At 55.8% G+C, this 20,089-nt stretch overlaps 2 protein-coding genes across 3 annotated transcripts; one reads left to right on the top strand and one right to left on the bottom strand.

The window, feature by feature from the left end:
• Positions 1 to 991: 991 nt before the first annotated feature.
• Positions 992 to 8,238, top strand: KDELR1 (KDEL endoplasmic reticulum protein retention receptor 1). The gene is made up of 5 exons (XM_004271097.2): positions 992 to 1,287; positions 1,956 to 2,056; positions 2,299 to 2,457; positions 6,181 to 6,433; positions 7,491 to 8,238. The coding sequence occupies exons 1-5, from the start codon at positions 1,197 to 1,199 to the stop codon at positions 7,523 to 7,525; spliced, it is 639 nt and encodes a 212-aa protein (XP_004271145.1). The 5' UTR covers positions 992 to 1,196; the 3' UTR covers positions 7,526 to 8,238.
• A 1,604-nt stretch (positions 8,239 to 9,842) lies between these two features.
• SYNGR4 (synaptogyrin 4) lies at positions 9,843 to 20,041 on the bottom strand. 2 transcript variants are annotated; one of them, XM_033430592.2, is made up of 5 exons: positions 19,815 to 20,041; positions 18,733 to 18,933; positions 12,746 to 12,983; positions 11,430 to 11,569; positions 9,843 to 11,189 (listed from the first exon to the last, which is right to left on the bottom strand). In XM_033430592.2, exons 2-5 carry the CDS (start codon positions 18,823 to 18,825, stop codon positions 10,956 to 10,958), a joined length of 705 nt encoding a protein of 234 aa, XP_033286483.1. In that variant the 5' UTR covers positions 18,826 to 18,933; positions 19,815 to 20,041; the 3' UTR covers positions 9,843 to 10,955. The 2 variants fall into 2 exon arrangements, with proteins under 2 accessions (XP_033286483.1, XP_004271388.1); XM_004271340.3 differs by having other exon boundaries at positions 18,733 to 18,930.
• Positions 20,042 to 20,089: the final 48 nt, after the last annotated feature.

The following is a 20,089-nucleotide window of genomic DNA, read 5'->3' as shown; positions in this document are numbered from 1 at the left end:
GGAAACTACTACCTCTGTACCCCTTCTTTTACTGACGGACCCTGACATCCATCACCCGTGGGTACTCAGACATCCAGGAGGAAAGCAATGTGTGTCCCCTCCTAGACACAGCCTGTTCCTGGCCCTCAAGGCCAGCTGTCCAGCTCCTGCCCTTCCTGCTAGAGAGGCTAAGCCCAGCGCTTCTATAAAGTGCTGTGGTGGAGTGTGGCGCAGGACACCTGGGCTCCTGAGGGTGTGTATGTGTGCCTGTGAGGGGGCAGCTCTGGAGGAGGGGCTGGAGCCAGAGCTGTGGGCTGCTGACTCCAGGGTCTGGGAGAGCAGGAGTGAAGCCTTACATTTCTGAAAAAGAAGAGACTGGGCACCTGAATTTGTGGGTCCCAGAGGGAGGAAGGGATTGTGCATCTAGATTCCTGGGTCTAGGATGCTTGAGACACAAGATTGTTGGGTGGGACCCTAAGCCCCAAGGAAGGGGGGCTAGACTCTTGGGTCTGAGGGAGGAGGGGCTGGGGTCCTGGACTCCTGGGTCCTGGGGGAGGAGGGGGTTGAGGTCCTGGACTCCTGGCTCCTGGGGGATGAAGGTGCTGGGGACCCAGACTTATGAGTCTGAGAGGGGGACTGGGGACTGCTCTCTTGTCTTTTGAGTGCATTGGAGCTGGAGGCCCCTGAAAAGCCAGCCTCTGGGTCCCTGTCTAAGATTTTTAAATCTCAGAGATCTGCCTCCCGAATCGATGTCAAGGGCAGAATCTGTGCGGCTGGGCTGCAACCTTTACAGAGAGGCACGGACTGCCTGGGGGAACTGGTGCCGGATTTGCGAGTTTCGGATCCCAGCGACCCCGCAAGTTCCTGGGAGGCGGCCTTAGGGGGGTAAATTCGGCGCCAACTCTGCAAGCGGGGGTGGGGGTGGGGGGGGTTGCGAGGTAGAGGGCGCTGGAGAGCCGGGACTCCGCCCTCGGGGGCGGAGCCTCCCGCCCGGACTCCTCCCCCTCCCTCCCGCCGGCCTCCCTCTTCCTAGCTCTGGCTCGGCCACCAGCTCCGGCCTCGGCGACCCCGCCCAGAGCCCCCTCCCCGGAGCGGAGCCCACCCGAGGGCACCTCTCCTGCCCCCCAGCCCAGCCGCCCGGCCAGAACAGCAGCCCCGGGGGCAGCCCCCCTTCAGCCTGACTCCCTCCAGCCCAGCCCTGCCAGATCCCCTCAGCCATGAATCTCTTCCGATTCCTGGGAGACCTCTCCCACCTCCTAGCCATCATCTTGCTGCTGCTCAAAATCTGGAGGTCCCGCTCGTGTGCCGGTGAGACGCGCACCGGGGCCGGAGAAGGGGGGAGAATGCGGGAGACAGTCCAGGACTCGGGGAAGGGTTTGGAGGCATAGGGGGACGGGTTCCTCCCCGCCACTGCTTGCTGGGGATCCCCCTTCCAGGTCCGGGGTCACCAGGGGGTCAGCTCCTTTCCCCAAACTGGAGATGCATCCATTTTGGTGGGGGTGGCTCCAGGAACCCAGTTCAGCCTCCCCCGGCCCCTATCTGGGTGGCCTTAGGGTTCCCAGGGCTGGGAACAGGGAGCTGTGGCAGGCAGGGAGGCGGCTGGGAGTTGGTGACGTGGACTGTGGCCGCCAGAAAGGGAGCGGGAGGTAGGCGACCTGTTCCGGAAGGCTGAGGTCAAGTGGGGTCCTCCCAAGGCTCCACCTTGGATCCGGACTGTGGGAGGACCCTGAGGGGGCCGGAGGTGGCCACGAGGCCTAGCCTGGGACAGAGCCTCGGGCTGGAGTAGCTTTGGGGCCGGGCTGCCCCCTGGCTGTGGGCCGTGGGAAAAGGCCCTGCTTAGGCCGGGGGAGCTGGGGAGGCCTCCAGGGACAGCTGCACTCCAGAACCTCTCTGGCTCGCCCGGGGCCCTGGGCCTCGGTTTATTGGCTGTGCAGCCCACCTTCAGCCTCCCCCATCCCCATTTCTCTGGACCACAGGGATTTCGGGGAAGAGCCAGGCCCTGTTTGCTGTGGTGTTCACTGCCCGCTACCTGGACCTCTTCACCAACTACATCTCACTCTACAACACGTGCATGAAGGTAAAGACTTTTCCTAACCTGCCGAGCCCTCCTGAGGGGGGAGCCGGGGAGGGTCCGAGGGAGGAGGGAATATGGGTCCCAGACTTTTGGGTCTGAGGGAGGATGGGGCTAGGGGTCCAGACTGCTAAGCCTGAGGGAGGAGAGGCTGGGGGCCTGGACTCCTGGGGCTGGGTCTAAGTCTACTGGGGGCTCGGACCCTGTGCTTGGAGCTGAAGCACCCTCCGCATCCTCCCCTTCGACAGGTGGTCTACATCGCCTGTTCTTTCACCACGGTCTGGATGATTTACAGCAAGTTCAAAGCCACTTACGATGGGAACCACGACACGTTCCGAGTGGAGTTCCTTGTTGTCCCCACGGCCATCCTGGCGTTCTTGGTCAACCATGACTTTACTCCTCTAGAGGTAGGCCACCTGCAGGGTCTGTAGTGGTGGGGTGGGCTGTGGGAGAAGAGCAGTTGACAGTGGACCGACTCAGAGGCTTCCTTCTGTAGGGTTTGCTCAGACTTCCTTCTTTTAGGACATAAAGTTCAAAACAGGGGTTCTGGAGTCAGATGATAGTAATGTAACAGCAGCAGCACTCACTATGTGCCAGATGCTCTCAGCATTTCACGTACATTAACTCATTACTTTTCATAGCAGCCCCATTTTATAGATGAGAAAACTGAGGCTTAGGGAGTTGAAATGACTCTTCCAAAGTCATTGGCCTAATGAATAGTTCAGGAGTTGGAAATGGGGCTCTTGGGGGCCAGGCTACTTGGATTTGGATCTGTTACTTTCTATTAGCATGACCTTGGGCATGGAACTTGACCTTTCTGTGCCTCAGTTTCCCTATTTGTAAAGTCGAGATCAGGTCATTGTGAGGATTTACTGAGATTAGACAGCATCATGTAGTGGTTAGACGCAGAGACTCTAGAACCAGAGAACTGGGATTTGAAGCCCACTTAGCAGCTGTGAGACTTTGGGCAAGTCATGTAATTTCTCTGTGCCTCAGTTTTCTTGTCTGTGAAATGGGGATAATCAGTTCCTACTTCATAGGCTTTGATGAGCGGTTAATATTGGTAAAGCGCAGTGTCTGGCAGTAGGTAGGAAGTGCGGTCCATGTTTGTTCAGTGCTTGCAGTGTTTAGGACCATGTGGATCCTTTTACTCCTAAATGTTAGCTGTCATGGTTTTTATTGCATGGCATTTTGGTGGGACCTGTACAAATTCCTGGGAGGAATTTCGAGAGGGCCTTTGCTAAATCTGTGATCTGCCTCCTGGGGCTGGCAGGAATCAAATTCAGAGCAGTCTTTCCTCCCCCAGGACCACTCACTCCTGCCTTGTAAGAAGCTGGCCCTGGGACTTCCCTGGCAGTCCAGTGATTAAGACTACACACTTCCAAGGCAGGGGGCACGGGTTCGATCCCTGGTCGGGGAACTAAGATTCTGCAAGCCGCCACTGAGCAGCCAGATGTGATGATGTTTTCAACACAAGCCACAATTCAGGAGTTTTCCTGAGGGAAAACTTTACAGTTTTGGCTACAGATTCCAGATCTATTTCTAAAAGCACCCTGCAGGCTAGACAAATCTGACTGAGGGTGACTGAGGGTGACTTTGACCCAGGGGTCCCAGAAATGTCAGAGGGAGGCTGCACTGCACTGTGGCAGGAACCCCAAGCTTGGCTGCAGGGCCTGGACTTTGCAACTGTATCATCAGCATCGCCTTGCATGGAGCACCCACTAAGCTGGGCCCATTTTGCAGATGGGGAGACCGAGGCTGGGGGAAGGCAGTGGGGCTTGCTCCAGGTGGAGGAGGCCGGACCAGGACCCAGGATTCTTGACTCCAGCTTGTGTGGTTCCCTCATTCAGAGGTGGGGAGGTCACTTGTGCAAAGTATTGGCACCAATTGTGTGTCCTGCTCTGAGCTGGCCATTCCAAATCCGTCATCATCCCGTCTGATCCGTCGGCCTCTTGGGGAAGTGGGCATACTCATCCCTATTTCTTGGAGGACTGAGGTGAGGCTCAGAGGGGAGACCTCACAGAATTTGAACCCAGGTCTGCCTGCTTTCAAAGCCCATGCTATCAATAGGTGCATGCTGAAAAATTATTTTTTAATCATAGAAGGAAACAATTCTTTAAAAATTCAGACGTCACAAATAGATAAAGTAAAATGCAATAGACCTTCCCTCTCCTCTTACGTCATGATTCTACTCCCCAAGGCTAACAATCGGTATGTACCAATTTAATGGGTATGTTTCCCGAGAGCCTCAACTAACCTGATACACTAAGAACCTCGCTGGTGGATTCTGAGTAATTATGGGAACAAGCCCTGAAGTCTAGCTGCCTGGGTAGGAATCTGTTTCCACCCACATCTTAGCTGTGTGGCCTTGGACGAGTTACTGATCCCGTGGGCCTCAGTCTCCTCATCTGTATAAGGGGGATAACAATAGGACTTACCTCATAGGGTTAAGGCATAAGCCAGTTAATACCCATAAGGTGCATAGAACAGTGCCTTGGATGTAGTAAGTGCTCTATAAACGTCAGTTCTTAGGAATACATCCTGAAGGTCCCCACTTCCTTCCCACAAACCAAAACAACCCAGGAGGAACCACACCTGCCAGCTGGCTTTGTTGTCTGAGCAGAGGTTCGGTGGGTCTACAGATCACAACTCACCCCAGGTGGGACTTTCAGGGAGCTGAGGACTGAAAAGGGGCCGACAGCTGCCTGCCATCTCTTCGTCTCTCCCTCCTGGGATGCCCTGTCCTGCTTACGAATGATGCTTGTCACTGCTCCCTAAATGATGGCCTGTGACAAGCACTTGGGGACCTTGCTTCCAATCGCTCATGCATTCATCCAGGCATCGAATATGTGCCAGGCACTGTGCCAGGTGCTGGGCCCACAGGGTGCCCAAGACGTAGGCTCCTGGACCTCACGGAGCTCACAGTCTGGTCAGAGCTGCCAGGAGGAAGATAAGACAGGGGATGTGACCATCCAGGGGGAAGGATGGTCAGGGAGGACCTCTCTCAGGAGGTGACTGATGAGCTGAGATTGGAAGGAGGTGGAAGAGGCAGAATGTGACTGTCTGGGGGAAGAGCTGAAGGAACAGCAAGTGCAAAGGCCCTGGGGCAGGAAGGAGCTTGGTGTGTTGGAGGACCAGATGGAAGGCCCAGGTAGTTGTAGCCTGGAGGGCGAGGGGAGGGAGTAGAAGATGAAGCTGGATTGAGGAGGGCCTTGAAGGCCAAGGTTAGGAACTTGGGTTTTATTCTGGATGTGATAAGAAGTAGCTACAAGAGGGTTTTAAGCCAGGGAGTGACACAGTCTGATTTATGTCTCTAAAGATTGCACATTGAATGTCGCCCCTACCAAGGCAGGAAAATTATCCCCTTTTTTTATGGGGGGCAGGGCTGTGCCATGTGGTTTGTGGGATCTTAGTTCCCCAAACAGGGATTGAACCTGGGCCCTCAGCAGTGAAAAGACGGAGCCCTCACCACTGGACCGCCAAGGAATTCCCAGAATCATCCCCATTTTAGAGGTGAGGAAGCAGAGGCTCCGAGAATCTGGGTCTCTTGCCCAAGATCTCATAGAAGGGACATCTCACAGCCAAGATCCCAACCTGGGCTGCCCTTGGGAGGGGTGTAAATTCAAAGTGCTCACAAACACCGGCTCAGAACACTTGGTTCAAATCCCAGCTCTGCCGCTTCCTAGCTACGTCCTGGGCAAGCCTCTTACCCTCTCTGGGCCTCGGTTTCCTCATCAGTAGAAGGGGATGCTGGGAATTCCCTGGTGGTCCAGTGGTTAGGACTTGGTGTTTTCACTGCCGGGGTCCAGGTTCCCTCCCGGGTCGGGGAACTAAGATCCCTCAAGCCTTGCGGCACAACCGAAAAACAAAACAACAAAAAAGAAGGGGATGCTGATAATAGTACCTCCCTCATGGGGTCATCGTGGGGATTAAACGAGAGAATACAGGTGGGGCAGGAAAGCGGTGTCTGGCACACAGTGAGTGCCCGGCAGGCGTTGTGGTACCTGTCACCCACTCTCCAACATCACTGCACCTGTAGCCACAATGTCCACCATCCTCACCCTTCTCCTCTGCCCTGTCCCCTCCCGCCTCGTCCTGCCCTCTGCTCCCACGCCCCGGCCTCCCCGCAGATCCTCTGGACCTTCTCCATCTACCTGGAGTCCGTGGCCATCCTGCCGCAGCTGTTCATGGTGAGCAAGACAGGCGAGGCGGAGACCATCACCAGCCACTACTTGTTTGCGCTGGGGGTCTACCGCACGCTCTATCTCTTCAACTGGATCTGGCGCTACCACTTCGAAGGCTTCTTCGACCTCATCGCCATCGTGGCAGGCCTGGTCCAGACGGTCCTCTACTGTGATTTCTTCTACCTCTACATCACCAAAGGTAGCCAGCGTGGGGGGCCGGCCGGTAGGGAGCCTGCTCCTTCCCCAGCTCCCACCCTCCCTGGGGCCCCAGCTTCATCTCCCCAGCCCTGTATCCCTCGAGGGAAGACAGGACAAAGAGAGGGGCAGGCAGGGGTGGCCTCTGACTTTTCCTCTCTTGGAATGTGTCCTAAGCCCTCCTCCTGCCCCAAGGTTCCAGATCCAAAGTCTTTCAGTCTCACACCCGTAACAGATCCAGAATTCCCGTCTCCCAGGCCCCAGCAGCGTTCAGAGAAGGGAGGGCCTCCTCTCTGCTCATGGACCTCTGTCCTTACCCTCAGGGACTCAGGCCCACCAAGATTCATTCATTCATTCAACCAACAAATTTATGGAGCACTGTCTATGTCCCTGGCTGGGGCTAGGCTCTGGGGATACGAGCTTAGGAGAAAAGATGGACAAGGCCCTCCCCTCCCTTTGTATTGTAGTCGGGGGAGGTGGTGAATAAACAAGAGAGATGATTGCTGACAGTGAGAAGGGCAGTGACAGAAAGGAACCAGGGATGTGTTGGTGAACAATGATGGAGGGTGAGGGGGTTACTTTACATGGAGAGGGTGTGGTCGAGGGGAGGCCTTTTAGAGACGATGATTAAAGCAAAGACCTTGGAAGTTCAGTCAGTCAGTGTGAAGGGAAGAGGAGACAGGAGGACAGAGGCCTGAAGGCAGCCACGCCCCCTGAGGATTAAGGCTGGGAGGGCAGAAGCGGGTGGTCTCGCCCAGCCAGCCCTGCCAGGCCCTCTGACCCCAGCGCCCCCTGAGAGCCAAGGCCTCCAGCCCTTCCAGGATGGAAGGGGAGCAGCCAGCATTAGGGGAAATGGGGCCTCCTCCGGGGCTCCATGGCTCAGCCCCTAAGCCGGGAGCCTGGTCCCCGGCCCCACCCCCAGCTGATAATCCGGAGTCCTGGGGCTGCCCCTCCTGCATCTCTGCCTAGCCCAGCATCCAAGCCCCTGCTGTGGGCGTGGGAGGCTGTCCCCTCCACGAGGGACCCCTTGGTCATGCCCGCCCCCCTTTCTCTCCCCCCAGTCCTCAAGGGGAAGAAGCTGAGTTTGCCGGCGTAGCCCTGGTCCTCGCCATCCCTCTCCGGGGCAGCTGCGAGAGGCAGAGGAAGGCGACGAAAGACGAAGAGCCTTCCCATCCAGGGGAACTTTTTTAAGAACCCACCTCTCGGTACTCCCCAGCCCTGCTCCTGCCAGGTTTCAGGGGGCAGTGGAGGACCCAAGTCTTGGGGCAGCTCAGGACCTGGGCCGTTTGTAGTTTTTTTGCCTTTTAGAGAAGAAAAAAAAAAATCTTTCCACTATTTAGGTTTTGATTCTGATGACTCCTTTCTTTTCTACTCTCTGGCCCCAATTTTTATAAACTGTTTTCGAGTGTCCTGTGGGGCACGGCAGGGTTGGAGATCTTTTCCCTCCCCCGAGCCCCCTGGCTTCCTTCTGGATCCTAACCCATCAGCCCCACTGGTTGCCAAACACTAAATCTGCGGACACATGACACACGCCTGCCAGACCTCCCACCGTTGTCAAGGACACAACCTCCCATCCCCCCCCCAAACTTCTGCATTGGGGAGAGGGAAGAGGGGAGGGAAGTTCTCCCCTGATTTTTCATAATAATTTTTTCCAGAGTTTGGGTTTTTTGGTCACGTCCTTGTTTTTTGGCAATTTAGGGGCGCATGGGAAGGGGGTTGGCCCAAGGGTCACCGTGGCTCTATGGCCATGTTTTTGTACAGAATTGATGGTTGATTCTTTGTTCTCTTGAAATAAACTGAGGAAAACGATGTCTCTCTTTGGCTACTCCTTGCCCTCTCTCTGGCGTTTGTGGGGTCCGCCCGGCACCCCGGCCCCTCTCTCTGCCTCGGCTTTATCCCGTCTGCCATCCGCAGGCGATCCAGGCCTGAGAGGAGCAGGGAGATGAGAAACTGGGCTTCCTGAGACTCTGAGCTGCACCCTGACTCCTCATGACTCCACCAGGGAAGAGGTTGTGGAGGAAAAAGATCTCGAAGATTCTTCTTATCTTGGCACAGAACTTCCCTGACAATTCTCCCTAGAGAGCCTTTAAAAACCAGATTTTCACATTAAAATCGGGATTTCTGGCTTCTCTTGAAAAGAACCCCATGAGTCTGACAATGCCAGGTCCTCGTGTCTGGGTAGCAGCAGATGGCTGGAGTGAATGGCTGGGACGTGAACTTCCCCTCCCTCCATCACCAAGTCCCCAGGACTTGGCTGAGGGCTTGATACCATCTCTTACTGGGCTGACGCTGTTGTTCTGTGGTTTTGTGAAGTTCAAAGGAAAGGCAAATCTTTTCCATGTTTCCCTCCAGATTGGCTTCACACCTGGCCTGTTTCCTTCACTTGGTTTACTTGCTTGGCCCTTGTAACCTTTTGGAGTTTTGCCCCCTGATTTCGCCAAATGCCCTAGATGTCTGCTGAGACTTTCCTTAGCCGCCTCCAGTTCTGCCGTAGGATGGCTCTGGAAGCTTCAGGAGGCAGGTAGCTGGCGTTTCCGAGCGTCTCATAAGCGCCAGGCAATGTGCGTTACACGGGTGAGCTCGTGGGACCCTCAGAGCACCCTCACTTTGTTGCGGAGGAAGTCGAGGCTTAGCCGGGTGAGCCACAGGGGTGGGGTTGGTACCCTGGCTTTCTGCTGCTGGATCCTGTATGTTTAGCCACTGCTGTGGGGTTTTTCAAAGGTTTTTTTTCTTTCTTTCTTGTAAGCTAAGCCAACGGACCTTCTGTTTAGAGGAATTTGTCCAGAAGCCTCATATGGAAAATGCAGGAGCAGGGCTGCCTGGGTTGATTTCAGGGTCGGGAGGGGGCACCTCTTTGAACGCAGCCCTCAAACCATCAATCTAAATCTGGTCCAAGTCTCTAGTTTGACAGCCAGCCCCGCTCAGGACCAGAGAGATTCAGTGACACGTTCCAGGTGATCCAGCTAGTGACAGAGCGAGGACCAGAGCTCTGGGTCCTCCCGTTTGCCATGCCGGAACCCTGCCCACTCCACCACATGGCTGCCGTTTCCTCCAGTGCCCACAGGGACCACGGCCTACTTCTTTCTGCATCCTGAGCACTGCCACACAGGAAACCCAAAAAGGGGACCACGGAGCCCACATTTGCCTCCCCACAACTCACACTGCTTTTCCCAGTTTGTAAATGAACGCTCTGCAGCCACTGTGGCCCCTGTGTGGGTGTGTTTGGTTTGGCCAGCCTAACATTAAGCTTTTTTTTTTTGTATTCCTTGCCAACTAATTCCACATAAAAAGAAACGGATGTCCGGTTGTTCTAGAAAAACTAGAAGGTTCTAGAGCGGCACTATCCAATACAGTGACCATTAGCACTTGAGATGTGGTGACCCCAAATTGAGATGTGCTGTTCTTGTAAAACAGGCGAAGGATTTCAAAAACTTAGTGCAGTAGGATGTAAGCTACCTGGCTAGTAATTTTTTATACTGATGACATGTTGAAATGATCATATTTTGGATATACTGGGTTAAATAAAATATATGAAAATTCATTTCACTTGTTTCATTCTACTTTTCTTCACGTGGCCAGCTGGTAAGTTTAAATGCTGCCCCCCATGGCTCACACTTTGTTTCCATTGGACAGCGCTGCTCTATAATTTTTTTTTTTTTTGGCTGCATCGTGGCATGTGGGATCTTAGTTCCCCAACCAGGGATCGAACCTGTGCCCCCTGCAGTGGAAGCGTGGAGTCCTAACCGCCAGACCACTAGGAAAGTCCTGGACAGCGCTGCTCTGGACACCCCCGGGCTGTGGTACTGAACGCTGGGTGCTGAGTGAAGGCTGCCCCTTCCCAGGCTCGGCCCCTGCCCCCCCACTTGCTTCATGGGTACTTCACCCACTGGAGTGACCTGCTGGGTCCCTGCAGGCAGGAGCGTTTTGTGGCCCAAGCACGAGTCTCCGATTAGTTTCGGGGCTCCCTAAGACAAGCTTTCAAATATTTGAAGACAAGGATCTCCCCTGACCTCAGTCATGGACTTGCCATCCCCTGTTCCTTTAACCACTCCTCCCACCGCATGGGTCTGAGTGGGTCCCTTGTCAGCTGGGGTGAGTTAAAGGATGTGGGCCCTGGAGACAGGGCCAGTCCCAGTGTTGGCCCTCGTTCTCCTTAGAGCCCTCTCCACGGGCGGAAGCATCTTGTCTCTGAACTTGAGCTTCCTCAGCTGTACAGTGGGGCACCTCGTGCCTCCCTCCCGTGGCCAGTGCAAGGAGTAAAGGGCTCGCTGTGTCACAGGCCTGAAAAAAGGGTTTCCCTCCCGTCGCCGCCCCTAGCTATCAAGGTGGCGCCCAGAGGGAGAGTCCAGGAGGTGGATTGGAAGTGGGACCCGCTACAGAAACCCCTGAGGAGACCCCATAGGATTTCCCCCCTCCCCGTGGCACTCGAGGGACCGGAGAGAAACAGATATGAGAAGGACAGAGGGCAGTTTTCAGAAACTCTTCTGGAGGGAGGAGTCTCTCTTTACTGGTGTGGATGAGGCTGTCTAGGTGTCGGGCATCATAGTGAGGCGGGGGGCCTTCGGAGTGGTCAGATGGGGGGACAGGGCGGAGCTGGTGTAGCTCAGGCTGTGGGGACCGGTGGTGGGCGTGTTGACGGGGCTGGTGGCGGACAGCGGGGAGAGAGAGGTCACCACCACGCCGCCGTCGTCCAGGGAGCGCTTGTAGGGGACTGGAGCATCATTTCGGAGGTCCTGGAGGGCCAGGTAGGCCTGGAGTATCTGTGGGCAGAGGAGGGCGAGCTGGAGGCTGGCTTGGGTGGGGTCGGCCCAGGTGGGAGCTGTGCCACAGCTCACTGCATGATGCCCACACTGGGCTGAGTCTGCTGGGAGGAAGGGGCGCCTTCTTCCCTCTTTGCCCAAAGTCACAAAAGGGGCTTGCGGAGGTCCTGGGGAGCTGGGTGGAAGGTTCTAGCCCTCTTAACTCACACCACCCCGCCCTGCAGGGAGGAGGCTCCTCACCCAGACGAGGATGGAGAAGAAAGCGAAGGTGATGGCGGCCTTGACACTGCTGCTCCCCAGGAGGAACTGTCTGGGCGGCGAATGCTGCCACTGGTTGGCCAGGAAGCAGAATCCCACGAACCAAATGCCTGCCCAGAGGGCTGGGGGGTCGAGGGAGAGAAGAGGGGCGGGGTGGGGTGGGAGGGGCGTGAGCTGGGGAGAGAGCGCTCAGGAAGGGTGGCTGGGGCCTCGGGTCTTGCCGTGGCCTCTCCCTCCCAGCCGGCCGCAAAACAACCCCTGGAGTGGGGTGTGCCGTCCACTACGGGGCTCGCCAGCCACTTGCAGCTTTTTATGTTTCACTCGATCAAAAATTCCAATCGATTAAAATAGAATTTAAAAAAATTCCGCCCCTTGGTGGCACTGGCCACACTTCAAGTGCTCGGCGGCCACACGTGGCCCGTGGCTCCCGTGTTGGGGAGTCTAGGCACAGAACATTCCTGTCCTCACAGAACCTTCTCTTGGACAGCGCTGGACTCGGTGACCTTTAGGGGCCCTCCCAGCCCTAAGTTGCTGGAACTGGGCAGGTGCAGAAAAGGAGAGGAAGGAGCCTGGGGCCTGAGGAAAAGGAACGAGCATTTATTTGGCGCTTACTGTGTGCCGGGCTCTATCTAGGGTGCTCGGCATTGGTGAGGAGGCCAGGCCTGGCTTGGAAGCCTGGGTCTGCCACTCGGCAGCCATTACACAACCTCCTCAAGCCTCAGTTTCCTCCTCTGTGAAATAGGAATCTGAACAGGACTTCCCTCCTTGGGTGGTTCTGAGGAAGAAACGAGAGAGCCACGGGGAGCTCTTGAAGCGGTGCCTGACACAGGGGATATGCCTGGTAAATATCAACATCACTGCAGGAGTCCTTTCTCGAGCTTCATCCTCAGAAAAACCCTGAAGGTGGGAGTTTTCACCCCAGCTTCTGCAGAAGCTCAGAGAGGGGAGAAAACCCACACACTGAGGAGGCACCAGAGGTGAGATTTCAAACCTGGGTCTGTCTGACTCTGCGCTCTGCACCCAACCGCTGGCCACTGCCACTGGTGGCTTTTCAACAAAGGTTGTGAAGAAGGGAGGTGAATGCGAGGAAAAAGCTGGGCAGGAGAGAGGCTTCTAGAATTAGCCTGGGGGTCAGAAGAGATGACCCTTACCCTGAGTCTAAGGGATGGGCAATGATTCCCCGGGAGGAAACAGCGGGCGCAGAAGAGCTTTGAGAAGTGAGGGGCAAAGCTTTGGGTCACGTGTGGAGGACGGTCGGGGCCGGCTGGGTGGTCAAGGGCAGTGCCCGGGGGGCTCACCGGCCAGGATGAAGTCCAGGAGCTGGAAGGCCGTCTTGAAGCGGCTGGTGGTGGTGCGGCCCTCATGGGCGTCCAGGGCGAGGAAGGCCAGGCAGCTGAGGAAGGCCAGGAGGCCAGCTCCCACAGCGAAGCTGCAGCCCGCGTTGTTGCTATTGAGGACGCAGTGGAGCTGCGAAGAGTTGGTCTTGTTCTGGTAGCCGTCAGTCAGCACGGAGGAGAAGACGATGAGGGAGAAGACCTGTGGGTGCGGGATGGGGGTCCCCAGGGGCCGGAGCAGAGCTCAGCGTCTCCCCAGACCGGCTCATCCTCCCGGGCGGGTCCCCATCACTGGGCGTGGGGGCCCTGCCGTACACCCTCCCGGTGGTTCTGACCCCTCCCTCCCGGTCACATCCTCAGAGCTTCCCAGAGCCATCCTCCCGCTGCCCCTCGGCCCCTCTCCTCCATCCCAGCTCAGGCCTCATCCTCCCCACTGGGCCCTTGCCCCAGCCTCTTCCCCGGCCTCCCTGCCTCCAAGTCTCCCCACACGGCCCCACAGGGGCTCTTTCCACACCCTGCCCCTCCCAGCTCCCAGCCCCGCACCCCCATGACTCCCCAGCACCCCCAGGACAGAGTCCCAGCCCCTCATCTCCCCCCCACTCACCCCTGCCTCGCTCACGCTCACCTTCTGCCCCCAAACCCAAGTACCAATATGAAATGCACCGTGCCCGGGATTCGGGAAGAGAGGGCAATAAGTATCTCTGCCTTCAAGTCTTTCCCTCTGGCAGCCACTTCTTCCTCCTCTCTCCCAGCTCCATTAATTCCTCTCCATTTTAAAAAAGGAATTTGTGAAATATTCCAAACGTACAGAGAGAAGTGTAATAAACACTCAGTACCTAATGAGCATTCACCTTTTGCTTCAAGGCTTTTTTTTTTTTTTTTTAATATATTTTGTTTTGGCCACGCCACACAGCTTGTGGGATCTCAGTTCCCCAACCAGGGATCAAACCTGGGCCACGGCAGTGAAAGAGCTGAATTCTAACCACTAGGCCACCAGGGAACTCCCAAGGCTTTTTTTTTTTTAAAGCAAATACAGCCTGGGACTTCCTTGGCAGTCCAGTGGTGACTCCGCACTTCCACTGCAGGGGGCACGGGTTTGATCCCTGGTTGGGGAACTAGGATCCCACATGCCACACGGCGCAGCCCAAAAAAAAAAAAAAAAAAGCAAATGCGGGGCTTCCCTGGTGGCACAGTGGTTAAGAATCTGCCTGCCAATGCAGGGGACACGGGTTCGAGCCCTGGTCCGGGAAGATCCCACATGCCGTGGAGCAACTAAGCCTGTGCGCCACAACTACTGAGCCCGTGTGCCACAACTACTGACTGAAGCCTGTGCGCCTAGAGCCCAGGCTCCGCAACAAGAGAAGATGTTGCAATGAGAAGCCTGCGACTGCAATGAAGAGTAGCCCCTGCTCTCCACAACTAGAGAAACTAGGTATTCGCACACAGCAACGAAGACCCAACACAGCCAAAAATAAATAAATAAAATTTAAAAAAAAAAAGCAAATGCAGCCTCACCGATATGCTAGCCCTGTCACCTTTGTCTGTGCACACACTGCACATAGCACACGGGGGTACCACTGTCCACCTAACCCTGTTCATTTATGAAACCACCGATGTACTCCACAAGCACTAGCCTGTGTCATCCTTACAACCACCCTAGGATGTGGGCACTATTAACACCCTCGTTTTCTTAGATAATGGAGCTGAGGCACACAGAGGGTGAAGAGTGGCCCAAAGTCAGTCAGCTAGTGACAGGCAGTGCCTGGATTTGAACCCAAGTTGTCTGGCTCCTGAGTCTGCTTTAACCCCTGCTGTATATGCTGCCACCGGCTGGACCAGAAGCCCCGAGGGCAGAGGTTCCCATCAATGAGATTCAGTGACGATCTGAAGCCCCAGCGATTTGTCCCAGATGGTCACAATGCAGCGTGGCAGGGGCCACACCAGATATGCAAGGAACTGGTGTGTGTATGTGATGTGGGTGGGAGCCGGTCCAGGAGGGCTTTCTGGATGCGGTGAGGTCTGTAAGGAATGCTGCAGGGTGAGAAAGGCTATGGAGTGGGATCTTGTCTGGGGGTCAGTAGGGAGCCATGGAATGGCTGAGAGCAGGGGAGGGGCAGGGTCAGCTCCGGGTGTATGAAGAGCCCTGTGGGGCCATGCAGAGGTAGACTGGAGTGAGTGAGACTGGAGGCTGGGAGTCTGGGGAGGAGGCTGGGGCCTACGCTCAGGGAGAGAGTCAAGGTTTGAGCAGGAACTGAAGTCAGGGGGCCGGATTTAGGAAGAAGTAAGGTGAGACCTGAACTGCACCTTAAAGAATGGGGAGTTTTGGGGAGTGATAAATTGGGAGTTTGGGATTGGCATATACACACTACTATATATCAAATAGATAATAAGGACCTATTGTATAGCACAGGGAACTCTACTCAATAGACTGTAATGGCCTATATGGGAAAAGAATCTAAAAAAGAGTGGATATATGTACAGGTATAACTGATTCATTTTGCTGTACACCTGAAACTAAGACAACATCAACTATAATCAATTATACTCCAATAAAACTTAAAAAAAAAAAAGAATGAGGAGTTTTGCAGGCAGACAGGAGGAAGGGCATTCCAGGCAGGCCAAACCATGTGTGCGAATGCCAGATGCTGCAGAGGGAAGCTCCTGCAGGGGCTGGAGGCAAATCTCATCTGAGGGGTCTGGTATGAGGTGAGGCTGGAAACACAGGGACCAGACCCTCTGAGGCCTTGAACACCACACCGAGGGGCCTGGACTTGGGAGCCCTGGCAAAAATTAATTTTCTAGCTTGGACTTAATTTTATGCATGGAAGGGCTCTGAGCAGAGGATGGCCAGCGTCAGACAGGGAGTTGGAGAAAATCTCCCTGGTCATGATGGATGGGAGGGCCCAGGCAGAAAGGCTGAGGCCAGGGCTCTGGGGAAGCCAGTGATATTTAGGACGCAACAGTGGACTTGGTGATTGATTGGATGTGGTAGTGTTGGCGACAGGAGGGAGGGGAGGAGACAAGGGGAAGGTAATTCATTAGAATTTGAATTCCTCCTGGACAGGGTGCATGTGGGCCCCTTCTCTCTACAACCAGCACCCAGCACCAGACTGGACCTCTGCAAATGTGTTGAAAGAGTGAATGACTTTGGCCCTTCTTTTTTCCTCCTGCGCTGCCCTTCAGAGGGGGGACGGGAGAGGCAGAGGATGCACCCCTAAACTCTACAGCCTCTGCCCATTCTCCTCTCTCCTTTGCCTTAATTGCCTTCTCTGAATAAAAAGAACAGATAATAATAATAATAATGACTAGTCCCTCTTTTTGTCCAGCACTTTAGCATTAAGGGAGGGTATTCACATCCGTTCCATTTCAGGGCTGCAGCACTGAGTCTGCAGAAGGGGAGCGTCTTGCCCTGCTGGTCCGAGGCAGAGCCAGGTCAAGGACGGGAAGGCCCATTGATCATTTTTGAGCCCGGATTCATTTTACCTTCGCCCCCTCCCTGCAGCCCCGGGGGCCCCGCGTGGTCGCGGTTACTAAGCCATCGCCCTTTCACAGGTGATAAATCGAAAGCCGTGACTGTGCAGTGGAAAGAGCCAGCCGCGTCTGACTCCGACAGCTGGGTGGCTGGCCTTGGGCAAATTGCTCACCTCTTGGAGCCTCAGTTTCCCAGTCTGTCTCTGTGCTGCAAAGACGCGGACGCCTGGCCCTGATGGCAGTTCTCATGACTGGCCAGAGAGGGGAAGCGTCCTCTCAAGGTTAGTCATGGGGGGAGGGGGTTGGAATCCAGCCCCCCTGACTTCCAGGCCCGCGGGCTGTCTGTCCACTGACCCAAAAAACCTTGGACAAGCAAGAAGGGGGCTTGGCTGGACCAGAGGGACCCTAAGCCTCTGAAGCCCGAGGCAGACCTCCTTCCACACCCCTCCTGGCCTGTCCCCAGGGAGGGAGCAAAGATTCATTAGTTATAGCACCAGCTGGCAGGCAGCCGTGAGAAGGACAAGGATGGGAGGACCAGCTGCCCGGAGACTCCCTGCCGAGGAACTGGGCCAGGGGGGAAGGAGGAGAGGGCGGGCGGGAGGGAGGAGGGAGGTGGCAGGCAAAGTCCGTGACTGAAACGTCTGGCACAGTCGGAGGCCCTTCCCCCCAGCCCTTCCCCACTCCCTTCTCCCTCGCCACCCGCCCCTCCTTCTGAAGCATCAGAAGCCAAGCCCGTGCATCCTTCTGACTCGCTCTCCAGCTGGGTGACGTCCTTGGGCAAGTCGCTCAACCTCTGTGAGCCTCAGTTTCCCCTTGGGTCCAACAGGTGTAATGATGCTCACGCCATAGGGTCGTGGTGAGGAGCTGAAGAGCGAGGCCAGCGAGGGACTTGGAACTGGGATGTGGAATGCGTTTTTCACCTCTTCCTTTGGTTGAGAACGACGATGGACACGAGTCCCCACCACCCTATGGCCCCCAAACCCATCCTTCTCTCCTCGATCACAAGTTGGTCCCAATAATAATCGCTATCGAAGGAAAGATGGCTACTTGCCAGGCGCACACTAATCAGTTTAGGGGCCTTGATTTCATTTTCACACACAGTCTTTCCTGGTGAGCGGGAAGGACTATACATAGGAGGGTGTGGAGGTTCAGACAAATCAAGTCACTTGCTCAAGGTCACACAGACCTGGGGTCACCAGGGAAGTTATCAAATAAAACGGGGCACTTTTGAGAATCAAAGGAGGTGCTGCTGATAATTATGCCAGGACCAACCCAGGCAAGCAGGGCAGGATGTCGCTCTACATGGAGACCATGTGGTCGAACCACGATTCTCGGTCAGGCCGGATCGATCCTTCTGGAATAGGACCCTGCATTCAATCCCGGGCATCCCACCTACTCTCCTGACCCCGATCAAATCTCATCATCTCCCTGGGCCTCGGTTCCCAACTCTGTCAGAGGAGTGCCGTGGAGGCTGCACAGCGTAAAGCCCACAGTCACAGCTTTAACTCCTCAAGCACTGAGGTCCAGAGAGGAGCAGTGATCGGCTCAAGGTCACACAGCAAAGTCGGGGGCTGAATGAGGATCTGACCCCAGGTGTCTTGACTCTTCGCGAATGTGGTAATGATGAAACGAATGCAGGTAAATCCCTTGCTTGGCACTGTGCCTGGCCATAGTGACCACCTACCCTCTGGCATCTTAGGTCTACATTACATATTCTTATTCTCTTCCTACCTCTGTGCATCTTTCCCCCCAGAGGCCCCAGCCCCTGCTCCTCTCCTGGTCCCTTGTCTGAGAGGTGGAAATGAATGGGCTCTGGCATCTCACAGACCCCAGTCTGATTCCCTGCCTCTTACTGTGTGACCTTAGCCAACGCTGTCCAATGGAACCTTCCACCATGATGGAAATGTTCTAGATCCTTACTGTCCAATATGAGAGCCGCCAGGCTGAAATGTGGCCACTGTGACTGAGGAATGATTTCTTTCTTTTTTTTTTTTTTGGACGTACCATGCAGCTTGTGGGATCTTAGTTTCTCCACCAGGGATCGAACCTGGGCCGCCTGCAGTGGAAGTGTGGAATCCTAACCACTGGACTGCCAGGGAATTCCCTGAATATTTTATTTTATTTAGTTTAGATTAGAATAGCCACATGTGGCTTGTGGTTACCAAATCGGACAGCACAGCCTTAAAAAAATTATTTAACTTTCTCTGATCCTCAGTTTTCTTCTCTCAAAAATGGGGCTCCATAGCACCCCCTTTGCAGGGTTGTTTCTTCCCGTGAGAGTTAATAAGTGCTCAGAATAGCGCAGGGCCTACAGTTAGATGCTCAGTAAAGGGTGACTTCCGTTATGAGCTCCCTTTGGCTTCATTTTCCCCATCTAACCCCTTCTTCCCCCCCCCCCTACTCTCTCTGCACTGGGTCTGGGAGGTGAGACACCTGCTTCCTGTCACCCACGGGGCAGCTGGGCTACAGGAGGGCCTCACCCCTGCCAAGCTCCGTGCGATCGTCTTTGGCCTCTTGAGAAACTGCACGGCTTCACTGTTGGCCAGGTCCTGGAGGCTTTCTGGGATGTGCATGCCTGCTGTTCTGCTGCCCAGGCCCTGGGAGGCCAGAGCAGTAATGCTGGGCGCTGCCTGCTGGGCACTACCGTCCAGAGGCTCTAGGCCCACCCCGGGGCTCAGCTGCTGCAAGACAAGAGGGATGGAGGGGGGATGGTTAGAGTCCAAGGTGCGGGGTAAAGGGGCTGCCAGGGGTCCCAGGAGTAGGGGGCAGGGGATGGGAGGGTCCTTGTAGTCCCAGGATGGGGTTATATAGGGTGAGGGTTCTTAGGAGTCGGTGCATGGGTGAAGGAGATGCTGGGGTAGGGGTCCTAGAGATCGGGGCGCAGGATGAGAGGGTCCCATGAATTGGGGTGCCGGGGGAGGGGGCTTCTGAGAATTCCAGAGGTAGGGGCACAGGGTGAGGGAGCTGCTGGGGTCCCAGGAGTCAGGAATGCAGGCTGAGGAGGGCCCCAGAGGTGGAGGTGCCGAGTGGGGAGATGCCTGCCAGGCTAGGGAGGAGAGGGGAGAAGGCAGGATACTGGGGTGGTGCCCTGACACAGGAGCCAGAGGGCCCATTTTAAGGACTGTGTTAATGGGATTTTCGAGGGACTAGGCGTGCTGGAATGGCGAACAGAACCCCGGGGAGGTCTGAAACAGGGGGATCCCTTTCAGGCTTTGGGGTGACAGCACCCGTAGTGTAGACCCCAAGCAGCTCAGGGTAGATTTTAGGCTGTCCTCGTGATTGCGGGTGATTGCCTTAGAATCAGGGCCTCCCCTTAGAGTTCAGGTCCATCTTCATAAAAGTGCATTTCCTCAAGTCGGGGGTCTGGACCTCAGATGTGTAGGGAACATGGGCTCGGAACTCAGCTGCCCCCTCAGAATGAGGAGGCCGTGCCCCCGGCACTAAGCTACCTTCAGAGAATCGGGGTCTTCCCTTTAAGGACGTGGAATGGGGGTGGTGACACTTGGGGGTGATGCTGCCTGACAAAGGGTCACCCCTACTCTGGAGGCCGGGTCAACGTCACCTTGAGGACCGCTCTTCCTTCCGCCCACCTTCCCCTCCTGGTTCTGGCACCACCTCAGCCTTCTTTTGGTTCCTCTTTTTCCCGCCTTTTCGCTCCTTCTCTGCTGGAGCTGATTGGCTGAGCCAAAGCCCCGCCCCCTCTCTTTCCCCGCCTACTCTGGAGCTGACAGGAGCAGGGGCGCGGCCTCAGCGGACGTTGGGCCGCCCGCCGTTGGCAGGCAGCGCGCGGAAGCCCTGCACGGTTCCGGAAGTCCCGGGAGTCTGGCGCCCGCCCCG

The sequence above is a fragment of the Orcinus orca genome, chromosome 20 (genome assembly GCF_937001465.1).
Source record: "Orcinus orca chromosome 20, mOrcOrc1.1, whole genome shotgun sequence".
NCBI classification, from domain to species: Eukaryota; Metazoa; Chordata; class Mammalia; order Artiodactyla; family Delphinidae; genus Orcinus; species Orcinus orca.
This window is presented reverse-complemented; position numbering and strand designations above follow the sequence as displayed.

Coding starts and splice junctions, on each gene's coding strand:
- SYNGR4 (XM_033430592.2), bottom strand. CDS start 18,825: ATGCACATCCCAGAAAGCCTCCAGGACCTGGCCAACAGTGAAGCCGTG. Junction 12,984..18,732: donor TCGCACGGAGCTTGGCAGGG/GTGAGGCCCTCC, acceptor CCGCACCCACAG/GTCTTCTCCCTCATCGTCTT. Junction 11,570..12,745: donor CCTGGACTTCATCCTGGCCG/GTGAGCCCCCCG, acceptor TCGACCCCCCAG/CCCTCTGGGCAGGCATTTGG.
- KDELR1 (XM_004271097.2), top strand. CDS start 1,197: ATGAATCTCTTCCGATTCCTGGGAGACCTCTCCCACCTCCTAGCCATC. Junction 1,288..1,955: donor GAGGTCCCGCTCGTGTGCCG/GTGAGACGCGCA, acceptor TCTGGACCACAG/GGATTTCGGGGAAGAGCCAG. Junction 2,057..2,298: donor TCTACAACACGTGCATGAAG/GTAAAGACTTTT, acceptor CCCCTTCGACAG/GTGGTCTACATCGCCTGTTC.